The 12,833-nt window shown below is 34.9% G+C and overlaps 1 protein-coding gene across 1 annotated transcript in view; it reads left to right on the top strand.

The window, feature by feature from the left end:
• The window catches only part of LOC145252528 (PAX-interacting protein 1-like), a 69,233-nt gene that overhangs the window by 15,423 nt on the left and 40,977 nt on the right, over positions 1-12,833 (top strand). Inside the window, exons 4-6 of the mRNA XM_080112076.1 lie at positions 555-615; positions 4,867-4,980; positions 6,499-7,443. Of these exons, the coding sequence (XP_079968202.1) occupies positions 555-615; positions 4,867-4,980; positions 6,499-7,443 (1,120 nt within the window). The remainder of the gene's footprint in view (positions 1-554; positions 616-4,866; positions 4,981-6,498; positions 7,444-12,833) is intronic.

A 12,833-nucleotide genomic window follows, 5' to 3' on the forward strand; every position in this document is an offset into this window, starting at 1 on the left:
ATAAAATTTTACATTCTATTTGAAGAAATTTGATTACATTTTAAATTCTTCATATGTAATTAAATTTTGAAAAAACAGCTTTTGTTTACATTTAATTTTCAATTGTTTATTTATTAATCTTATCTTGAGTCAATTAATTTGTACAAAGGGTGTTCCAAAAGTAATACCTCCTATGAAATAAATTTTTATTTCACCCTAATGAATCAGAAGGGATCGCAAATTTCATTGTTATAATGACTGAACCTTTATTCATGACCTAAAAGGTTCATCTCTCTGTTATAGATATTGATGGTTTGAAACTCTTAAGTAACCCTTGTCATGGATGTGTATCAGAAGCAGTAATGTCATTGAATTCTTGACAAAATTGCATTGAGAATGGTAATGACTGTAGAAAAATAAGTTCTTGAGTACAAAAGGTCACATATTTTAAACGTATCGCTCTTTCTTTGTAACTCTTCAAATTTTTAAAAAGAAAATAGGAGGCTTTACTTTTGCAACCACCGTCATATTTTTTAAATATTTCTTGTGTTATTGTTTTCCTTTACAAATGTTAGTAAAGAACGATTTGCCCCCGAGGATTTGGTTTTCTCAGGAGTTGTGGCCTGTTTCACACAGGTGAGTCGAGCATTTTCTTTTGATCCATATGAATAAAATATGACTGGACTCGAATATAAAAAAAAAAAAAAAAAAAATGGTACTTATGCATCCTTTGAACTAAATGCAACTCAGCGTTTGCTCGATTTTTCTCTGGAACATGACGCCAACAGCCTGATTATGCTGAGCGTTGCCAATGAAATCATAACGCTACGTAGAAGAAAAATAGCAAAATTTTAAATGTAGAAACAACAGAAAAAAAAACAAACTATTTTTAATCTTTATTAACTGTGTGAAAAAAAGTGGTTTTTTTTTTGTTTTTTTGTCAAATAAATTTTTAAGCAGTTCATTTGTTTTTTTTTTTTTTTCAAATATGTTAGCAAATGCTTTTATTTTTTAATTTTTTTTGTCCAATAAATAACAACAAAAGTGGGTGGAGTGAGGTTCTTTTTGTTTGTTTTTGTGTTTTTTGCCGATTGACTGGGAGTAGTTGGAATTTTATTTTCCAATGCCAGGAAAATTTCTGGAGCTTGTGCACTTTTGATACCGCACTATTTTTAAAGTTTTTTTTTCTCGTTAAATTTAAGTTTCACAATTTTTTTTTTTTTAATTAAATTGTTAAGTGTAGCACAGAATAGTTACAAAATGCCCTCTCCTCCCCATGTTAAAAATGGCTTTTGAAATAACAATATTTCAGCACGGTAGCAAAACGGCACAAGTACCAAATTTCCTTAGGAAAATGTTTTTTTCCTCAGGCTTTTGGACAGCATCAAACGAGGGCAAAGTGAACAGAGAAGATGTAGTGGACATGTAACGAAGCTCTTCACCAACCAGGTAGCTTTTGGCGATGTGAGTTTATATGGAGACAGATTGATCGCTGTGCGCCAATCCAAACCCACATTAGCACTGGAGGTTTTTATTCGTTGCCATCTCAAACGTCCACAGGTATATCAGTTTGATAATGCACGCGATTTTCAGCCGTGATTTTGCGAAGAAGGTCCCAGTCTGGATTGCTGTCCACCGTCGACATTTAATATGCTCATATTTCCAGCCATAGCTGTCAGTAATGCTCCCTCCTTTTGTTAAGATGCACCGACTTTTAAGAAATGGATTTTCTTTTTGTTTTTTACAATTGGTATTCAAATTCTTGACTGCTGCTCAGATGCATGCATCTGCGTTGAGTTGAAACAAAGTGCGTGGTGTTGTGATTGGCTGATCGCCATGTTACATCAGGCAGCAGCTAAACCTGAGCTGTTGATGTTGTGTTCTGGAGAAAGCCGAGCCAAATGCTGTGTTATGTCTGGTTCAAAGGGTGCATAAGTACAAAAAAACATCTCAATCTTTAACCGTACTTTGGGGTAATTGCGCCAACTAAAAAACAGCGCTCTTTATATGCGTGATTGCCAAAAGAGCACTTTTAGTTGGTGCAATTACCCTAAAGTACGGAATAAAAACAAAAAACTTTGTACAGCTTAATAACATGCCGCATAAAAAAATATTTGTATTTTCCTGATGGAAATTCTCATATATCCATGAAAATACAAGTAAATATGTTTATTTTAAAAAAATCTGCATTTTAACTGGTTTCTAAACTATTATATTTTTCAAATTCAAACAGTGGAAATATTTTTACTGCTACTACAACATTTTCTGTTTTTGTTTGTTTTGTTGGAGATGAGCATTCTACAGGGTGTCAAATATTCACTTGCTATTTCAGAAACTCCAACTAAGAGATCTCAAGATCCTAACTCTCCCTTTGTTTAATTTTTTTACATCTCTCTTGCACTTGGTTTCACTGAGTATATTCATCAGATAGTTTGATTTCCTTTTCATAAACCTAGTGACCTTTATGATTACTGAAATTAATAAAATCTTCCTAAAATTCCATTTTTTTTATTTTTTTATTTTTTTATTACTACATAAGACCTTGCTATTTATTTAGTGCTCATCTCACTCTCGGGCTCAAAAGGGTTTAAACAAAAATTGCCTTGATATATTTCCTTTGCTGAAAAGAAAAAATTTTGAAATCAAATATTTTTATCAACAAAATGTGATGCGCAAGTTTTGCCGACTAGATTGATTAGTTACTTGCAAAAGTATTTTGAATGTTAAACTGCATCGATGAAAGCGTTTTCATTTTTTTTTTTTTTTTGTTGGGGATTTCAGATGTTAGCATATGGGAAATTAAAGACTTCAAGTTGAAAGAGGAAATAAGTTTAAGAAAGCAGAAAGATTTCAAGATTAAATAAATTCACAAGTCAACTAAACTAGTGTAAAAGATAAAAAAACAGAAAATGATGAAACTACAAAAACCAAAGTTATCAGAAATATATTAGTGATAGAAATTAAAAAAAAAAAACCGTCAAAAATTAAGTATATTAAGTTAATGTGAACTGAAGTAGTATGTTTTCTAAAAATGTTATTTAAAAAATTTTTTTTTTAAATAACAGTTTATATTTGGTCTTTTTTAAAAGTTATTAACATTAGGTCATATCATTTTAGTTTGTTATATATATTGTACTAGCGAGGGGTACCCGGCGTTGCCTGGGTGTTTGTAGGTGTGTGTGAAAAAAAAAACCAGGTGCCCGTGAAAAAAAAAAAAAAGCATTTACGACGCGCAGTTGGAAAATACTAAAGTGTGAAAAAAAAAAAAAACAGGTGCGCGTTTTTGATTGATGTGACGGTGATAGGTATTCAGCAGTTAGAATTTTGTGCGGGACAGTTTTTAATGAGGTCAATAAATGGGTTTGTTTGTTTTTAAAAACCCGCTCCCCCGTCTGATATGACGAAGTCGACAAATGTTCACTGGCTCTGGGCCTGTTATTAGAGTCGAGTTTCGCTTTTTGTTTATACCGAAAACCGAATGTAACGCGTGCCGATGCGTGAAATGTGTAATAATTAGCGTTTGAAAGTCAATAAAATTAAATAGACAGGCGAGCTCCGTGGTTAAGTGTGAGATAGTACAATTTATAGATATGAAAAGTTTTAAGAAGTTGTGAAGCGAGCGAGCGCTTCTCTGAAAGAAACCTTTTGTGGACATCGAGGAAAAGCGTTACGTACATACATACATACATTTTCGCTTTTATATATATAGATTAATTTCTTTTGTGGAGTAAATGTTGAAAAGAAATAACTAGAAGAAATGAATAATATATTAACAAAAATACAGACAAGTATTTACTTGAGTGTGAACTCCGCTCAACTGAAGGACTGTGGCAGCTGGGTTTGAGCCTGAAACTTAAAAAACGAAAAGAAGGGAAAAAGTTATTGGATAATGCGCTAGTTCTTACGGCCACAATGATTTGACGTCATGACGCTGCGAAATAACGTTTTTAAACATACTTCCAGTTTGCTACGCGTGCATGACTTGCAAAAATCGCAATTCTCTCCTTGCAAGAAATGGTCCAGTTGACCACTACCGAATTTTTTTTTTCTAATTTTCACATATTATTTATCCAAGGCATTGCTCTTTCAGATGGTACCGGTTTCGACCTGGTCGGATGCAGCTGATGAAAGTTTTTAGCAGACATACAAACACACACACAACTGACGTTTGAGATTTATATGATAGACTAGCATGGGGTACCTGGCGTTGTCCAGGTGTTTTTTGGTGTGTAAACAAAAAAATAACGTAAGGCAAACGCAAAACAGAAAAACGAATATTACGTGAAAAATGGCTTAAATAACCCTGCTTCAATATTAAAATTTAAAAAATCGAAAAAAAAAGACATCTCACACCACGATTCGAACCCAAAACCTTTAGGCCGCACTTTAAGCAATTGAGCTAAGACGACGTCGACGGAATTGTGTCGCTTTTTCAAATATTTAAACTAAATCAGGTTACGACGTCGTTTGCGCATGCGTGGAACCGAATTCGTCATGAGAGGACGTTTTTTGTTGACCCCCCCCCGTCCCCGTAGAAAACTGCTGATTTCAGGGTGAAGAAATTAACGTTTTTGGCCAATTTTTCACTAATTATCGGGCGAAGGTTGGAAGTTTAAAATGATACTGATCTGGCGAAAATCCATGACCCGTGTGGAAAGTTTTTGCGAGACATACAAACACACATACATACATACAAACACACATTTTGGCTTTTATATATATAGAAGATTTGAAGCCCCAAATCCACCACAACCTTCTAGTTTGTTATTTCTGTGGATATCCCAACTGCTTCTATAGCAATCGAAAATATTTTCAGGTTTCTGTAATTATCTTTTTCATCTCTGTAACTGTTTAAATGATCTCTCTATTTTCCCTTCCCTCTGTTAGGTTCAAGAAGAGGACATGAAAGAAATCTGGGCCGCTGTTGTTTACAATGGAGGCTATGTCCAACGTAAATTGGACAATCATGTGACTCATCTCATTACTGCAGCTACAAGTGGGGTAAGAGCAAATTTTTTTTTTTTTTTTCGATGTTCTTGAATTTATAAATTTGTTTTACCATATAGTTTGGATATTTCATTGGCACAAACGCATTTTACTAATTTATCTTCCTTGTCCCCCCCCCCCCCGTCCCTTAAAAAAAAATTTTTTTTACATGGAAGTCACCATTTATCAAGGCTCGGAGGCCACTCGGGGATAAAGGTTATTGCGTGTACAGTAATCAATGGGACAATATCGTAGTAATCGTTAGTAATGGAGATCTGATAAAGTGTCTTACTTAAGGGGGTGGTTTATCAGGAATTTGTCTATGTTGGACTTGAAATTGTACGCAGGTAGGAAACAGGCAAACGGAAGAGTTCCACAAGCGTGCACTTCTAAGAAAGAAGCTTTGTTCATGGAATCTACGTTTTGATTTAGGCACAGATAAAGAATGGGGAAATTATTGACAATGGTTTCAGCTAGATGGGTGTTTTTCGTGAAAGATTGCCAAGGGTGGACCAAAGATTGGAGCTCAGACGAGCACTTGCCATGGAAATAACGATAAAATGACAGGCTCACAACGTCCCTTCTGTGGGAGAGAGGTTGCAGGGAATAAAAAAGAACATCCCCCACTAGGCTACGAAGTCTATTTTGTACTCTGTCAAGGCAGGATAGGCTGTTTTTACCAGCTCCTGCCCAGATATGGCAGCAGTACTCCGTCCTTGGACGTACTTGGCTTTATATAGATAGAGAATTGCATCAGCAGAGAGATATCTACTGGAGCGGTAGAAGGATCCCACCATTTTTCCAGCGACCTTGACAAATATGCAATAAATTTAATTTTTTTAATTAAGATTCAATTTCGCATAATTATTGGTGTAGATACTTTTGTCTGCCACTTATTTGGCCTTAAATGACCATGCAGCTGTTGATAGGCCAATAAACCGAACAACCAATCAATTTTTGTCTAAGTAATCTATCTATCTATCTATCTATCTGGTCAGGCTCCTTGAATGAAATGGTGGGGGAAGGAGGATGATTTGTATTGAATGAAATGGTGGGGGAAGGGGGATGATTTGTATTGAATGAAATGGTGGGGGAAGGCGGATGATTTGTATTGAATGAAATGGTGGAGGGAGAGGGATGATTTGTATTGAATGAAATGGTGGGGGAAGGGGGATGATTTATATTGAATGAAATGGTGGGGGAAGGGGGATTTGTATTGAATGAAATAGTGGGGAAAGGGAGATGATTTGTATTGAATGAAATGGTGGGGGAAGGGGGATGATTTGTATTGAATGAAATGGTGGGGGAAGGGGGATGATTTGTATTGAATGAAATGGTGGAGGGAGGGGGATGATTTGTATTGAATTAAATGGTGGAGGGAGGGGGATGGTTTGTATTGAATGGAATGGTGGGGGGAGGGGATGATTTGTATTGAATTAAATGGTGGAGGGAGGTGGGTGGTTTGTATTCAATAAATAAATGATAATTATCTGATCAATGATAGTTATTTTTTGTATATTTTTTTATTTTCAGTTAAAGTACGAGACTGCCCTAAAGTATCCTTCTAAAATTCAGATTGTTACTCCTGATTGGATCACAGAATCTCTATCTAAGAAGGCTAAGCAGAATGAGAGTATCTATCACCCTCGTCTTGTTGTCCACCCAGAGCCTGAAGCAGTACCACCTCCAACTCAAACGAAAACTCCAGAAGCAGAGCCTATGGAAACCATTCCCACTGTAGTCACCCCACCACTACCTTCTCCTCTACCTCATCTTGGACCGCAACAGCAGCAACAGCAACCCTCTATGCCTGCCCATTTCTTTGAAGAAAATGTCCCGACACAAACAGCCCCCGTCCCTTCCACAAGAATGGAAATATCCGCCAACAAATCTGGAAGTCAGCGGCAAACGATAGCTCAGATTTTAAGCCAAGAGGGTCAAATTCGCAGAGAGGTATCTAATAAAGACTTATTAAGCCGTCTTGTAGGCAGCTCAACACCTACAACTGTCGGTACCCTCGGCATCAACCCAGGCAGTATACTCGCTACCTCAACTGCAAATAACAGTAACACCAGCACTAATTCGGAGAAAAGTAATACTAACAACAATTCTTTGCAGACTCCCAAGCCGAATAGTTCGCAGCCAGGGACACCGTCCGCTAAATTAGCCCTGGCTCGAATGGTAAACAGTCGGTTACAGGCTGGTGCCAATCATCATCGAGCAACCACACCGAACAGTCGTGCAGCAGTTGGGCAAGGATCGGTGCCGCGAATGCCAACACCCGAACATAAATTGGATGCCACCAGCCCCGTACTTTCAAATACGTGCACTCCAAATGTCGTTCCAGCCACATGCACTTCTCATATAACCCCAACCACGTCAAATGTTATCTGCCCTTCTAGAAAAACCTTACAGAATATCACCAACAGTGTTGATAATGGTCAACCACAAGTTTCACAAAGGCCAAGTATGAGCAAGGTCAGTTTATAAGATTATCTTTCCTTTTCCTTTTTCCCTTTTTCCTTTTCCTTTTTCCCTTTTTCCTTTTTCCCTTTTCTCTTTCCTTTTTTTCTCTTTCCTTTTTTTCTCTTTCCTTTTTTTCTCTTTCCTTTTTTTCTCTTTCCTTTTTTTCTCTTTCCTTTTTTTCTCTTTCCTTTTTTTCTCTTTTTCTCTTTTTTTTCTCTTTTTTTTCTCTTTTTTTTCTCTTTTTTTTCTCTTTCCTTTTTTTCTCTTTCCTTTTTTTCTCTTTCCTTTTTTTCTCTTTCCTTTTTTTCTCTTTCCTTTTTTCTCTTTCCTTTTTTTCTCTTTCCTCTTTCCTTTTTTCCTCTCTTCTTTTTCAATATTTTTTGTTTCTCTATTTCTTATTTTTTCCTGTTTTTGTTTTTCTTTCTTTTTCCTTATGTTTTCTTTCTATTTTCTTTCTCATTTCTAAACAGATTTAAAATTTTTCTAATTAGTAAGAAATTTTTGAGATATTATATTATTTACATTCATATTTAAAAATATTTCTTACTGATGAATCCCTACGTATCAAGGCTAAACGCCAATTGAGGATAACGATTGCCGGTAGAATGATAAATAATCTGACAGAATTGAAAATGATTATTTGGATATGGTTTATGATCAGTATTTGACTCTAGATTTGAAGAGGACTATGCCTAATCCTAAACGTAGATTCCATGAACGAAGCTTCTTTTTCAGTAATGCACGCCTGTGGAACTCGCTTCCATTTGCCTGCTTTCCAGCTAACTATAATACAATCATCTTCAAGTTCAATGTAAACAAGTTCTTGATAAGCCGTCTCCTTAAGTAATTTAATTTACCAAATTTCCATTACTAACAATTATTACAATATTTTCCCATTGACTTCTGTACACTCATTAACCCTTATTCTGGACCTTGATAGGTGGCGACTCTTTTGTAAACAAAAAAAAAAGCAATCTTCTGGCAATGTGTTCCACAGATCTGAAGTTATTTACTGTTTTGGATTATTTTCCTCAGCTTGTTAGCAAAATTCATGACATTTACGATTCTCTGATCTTCAGTATGAATGTTGAAAGATTATAAGTAGGTATTCGAAACAAAGATTTTTACTTTTCTCACATGGATCAAAAGAATGATACTAAATTTATTTTAGTATATTAATTCAGCCGCTGAATAATGAACGTTTACTATTGTTGGAAATTAGAAAATTTTCCGTCTTGTATAGTATTGATTTAGAAACCAATTTTCACAGTATGTACATAACTAAAAATGTAGACTTTCAGCAAGTGAAGAAATTCTTAGAAATGTCATGTTAAAAAAGTTATAAGACAAAGCCAACCTAAAGATTGAGCAAAAGCCGATTACTTGAACAAAAAATTAGAAAAATGATACGGAAGTACAACTTGATTCTTTATATGAGATTCATTTTAACAGCTAACACATTGAATCTTCATAATATGATTCATAGAATACAAATCAAGCTAGGTTTTTCTTTTAATCATTAATCAATATAAAAAAAAACCAACTCCGATTTGGATTGTTAATACAGATGAGAAGCAATTGAATAATAAAATGAAAATTTCATTATCTGAAACTTTTGAACTTGGATTTCTTTTATGAAAGACAATTCTATATCTAGCCTTTTATATTTATGGGTATCCCATTTTCTTTAAGCTGGAACTCTATGCATAGAAATATAATGTAGCCCCTTAAAAATTGTCTGAGCAGCCCTGCCAGCATTTGTTGTTAAAACAGCCTCAGGAAATTGGCTGTGAACTAACATGCATGAAGTTGAAAAACATCAAAAATTAAATTGCGGTCACTGAAAATAGTAATTCAACTTGAAATAACCTGGAAAAAAAACCAAACTATAACTGACATAAGAGAAACAATTTTTTTTTTTTTTTTTACTAATGAGTTATCGCTTCTCAAGATTCAAAAACTCTAGGATAAGGTTTAATAAGTTTGTCAGGTGGATGATGAAACTCTTATTTTTAAGATTATGACATGCTGAATGTATTAGCATCAAAATCAATTTAGTATAACATACTGATTAGGAAAAAAAACAACACTTTGAATTGCAAATAAGTTGTTATACTGACATATTTTCAATATGGTTGCCTGTTTTGATATTTGATATTAGTCAATATAAACATTGGAATTGAATTTCAAATGTCGGATTAAAAGAAGTGAAGAATTTTAGTAAGTTATATAAAACTATTTTATTTAAAATAATTAAAATCTAATATATAAAAGGCTATATGTCTGTTTCCATATCTTCAAACTCTGTCTCCTTCAAAAAAGTCGCAGAGTGGCTCTAAGGGCCTCAAATGATTGGATTTTTTACACACTGTTCTTTTATGGGGTTTTAACCCGTTAAAATAGTTTTTAAAGGGTCAAAATTGAAATAAAAAAAATCATTATACATTTTGTACATTCATCTTAGTTTATTTTTAATTTTTAATCAGTTTCTATGCGTGTCATGTTGGTACAGTGATAACGTCACCAGCTTTGAATGCTACAGTTTCAGTTTCGATTCTAGCTGATGGCACCCAAATACTTTTTTTTATTTAAAATTTTTTTTTTATTTTTTAAAATCATGACTCTATAATAATATATACGAAATCTAGACAAATTATCATATTTGAGCATATTTTATGACCCGGCAAAGTAATTATTAAAATATTTGTTTCACAGTGTTTTGAAGCACTATTATTGATGTTTTCATAAGTTTTTAAATATAAATATGTAAAAATATTTGTTTAGCATTTCAATATATTTTACACTCTGTTCAGATTTTTATATCGACTAGTATTGACTAACCAAACAGGCAGCCATATTGAAAATGACTCCAGTATGTCGAAGGTGTTTTTTCCTGTTTTATAAGTAATATTAAATTGATGTTAACGCAAATAAGCTTTGCGTATAATAATCTTAAAAACAATAACATTTTTGAGCTACTGCATATATTTTTAGCTTCCGTCTTTGACTATTTGAAGAAAAATAATTAAATTTTGGGTACTTGTGCATTTAACGAACCAGACGTAACTCAGTATTTGCTCGGCTTTGTCCGGCGCATGATGTCAACAGCCGGACATAACCGAGCGTTGCCGATTAAGCAGACGAGAATTTCGCTATCAATTGGAAGAGTCACAACAAACGCTTATTTGAAGTGAGTTAAAAAAATTTTGTTTTAAAGATAACTCACAAAATAATAATGAATATTATAAACCTTGCGGACCAGCTCCAGACCCCAGAGGCTGCACTAAACTTTTGGTCAGGATTGTGTACTTGCAAAGAGAACAAGCCTTTCCGACGGTTACGGTTGGAGGTGTAGAAGTGTAACATGTCGTCAATGGACCTCCATTAGGATTGGGACCTTCTTCTCAAAATTCCGACTAACCATCGCATGTATAATAAAAATAATATACTTATGGACGTTCGAGATGGCATCTACAAAAAATCTCCATCGCGAATGTGGGTTACGTTCTTGCCACACAATCGTGGATTGGAAAATTTTCCTGCGTGATATATGCAGGGACTATTTTCTTAGGAATCCCCGGCAGATTGGAGGCCCAGGCCATACGGTAGAAATCGACGAGTCCGTTTTTAACCGCAGAAAACAAAACGTCGGCAGACTTTTGACACCGGTGGTGGTCTGGGTCTTCGGTGGATATGACCCCCGCCGAATAGGAGGGTTTCGTGGTCACTGTACCAAATAGGAACGCCGAAACCCTCCTTCCACTAATAAAAAAAAAAAATCCTTGTTTCTGGCAAAAAATAGTCCTTGTTCTTGCCCCCCCCCCCCAATAATTTTTATTGCCCTTTTTTAGGCTTTTTTCATTTATTTGACATAAAGAGTTGCAAAAAAAAAAAAAATTGTCTTTTATGTGTTTAAGACATAGACAATGTTTTTTTAGGTTAAAAATTGAAAAAAAAAAACAAAGTTCAGACAAAAAAAAGTTTCCTATTATTGAACAAAAAAAACAAACTTGTTTTATATGTATTTATTTTGAAAACAGAAAACAATTTCAAACAATAATAATAAAAAAAAAACATAAATGAACGGTAGGTTTTTGCTTTTTTTTTTTTACTTATTTAATTTTTTTATGTTTCTACATTTTACAATTTCATTGTACAGTTATTTTGTTGTACCTATTTACTATGCCTCCCCACAGGACAGAGTTAGACACCAGGGTCGTTTTTTAACGTGGAGAAAAGGTACAAAAATAAAAATTGTCTCAGTCGTGAAGGATTTCTCCTCCACCGAAAGAGAACAAGAAATGGAAGTGCAGCATGTTGTAGCGTTGTTTTTATTTTATCGCCAACGCTCGGTTTTATCCGGCTGTTGACGTCATGCGCCGGACAAAGCCGAGCAAATGCTGAGTTACGTCTGGTTCGTTAAATGCACAAGTACCAAATTTTGTTTACATTCAAATTTAATCAAGATAATCCCCAAAATAAATGCGTTATCACAATTTGAAATTTAAAGCAATTTCACAATATTTATCCATTTTTGCATTCTTATCCCGTTGCTTTGTAAGTTATTTACTTCCTTCCTACCGTGGGAAAATGTGGACATGACCGGAATGGGGATAAAACTAGGCTAATGCACAAGAAATGGTGCACTCTGGCTCCTTAAAAATTGTCTGAGATGCCCTGTCAGCATTTCCCGTTAAAGCTGCCTCAGTCAGCTGTAAACTAACCTCTTCTCAAAGTGAGAAGGTAAGGCCTGGGAGGGTGGACCTTCTAATGATTAACAGGACAAATACCTTAGATACTGTACGAATGGTTTGATGTATTCCGTTCCCAACTGTTGAGGTTGGATGCCTTCTTGTCTTGTTACCGTTGGCATTGATGTCTGCTCTCCAAGCATTATGTTTATTGACCAGATGCTCTGATGTTTATAGTATATCAGCCTTGATGTTGTCCAACCATCGCTTCTTTAACCAGCTATAGTACATCTGACATCAAAGGACAACATGTTGGCAAAGGTTGTCATTCATTCTCTTCACATGCCAAAATCATCTCAATCTTCCACGCCCAAGGATAACTTGCAAAGAAGGGATGCCAAGATATTCTCTCAGATTGGTCCATGCGCCTCTTGCCCATAAGTTTTGAAGAGCAAATCCATCTGGCGTTGAATTGTCATTTCTCACAAACCTGTTCATATCATCAAATGTGACAGCTTAGGCTTTCGTAGCATGAAACATGACTCATTGAACACCAGGAACAAACACCTGTTCATGGGACTTTTTTTTTTTTTTACATAGGCATCACCACTTATCAAGGCCTTGAGGCCACTCAAGGATAAGGGTTAAAGAGTGTACAGTAGAAATTGGACAATATAGTAATCGTTAGTAATGGAAATTTGGTAAATTTAT

Source organism: Euprymna scolopes, chromosome 29 (assembly GCF_053919585.1).
Source record: "Euprymna scolopes isolate OS-2025 chromosome 29, ASM5391958v1, whole genome shotgun sequence".
In the NCBI taxonomy this organism is placed as follows: domain Eukaryota; kingdom Metazoa; phylum Mollusca; class Cephalopoda; order Sepiida; family Sepiolidae; genus Euprymna; species Euprymna scolopes.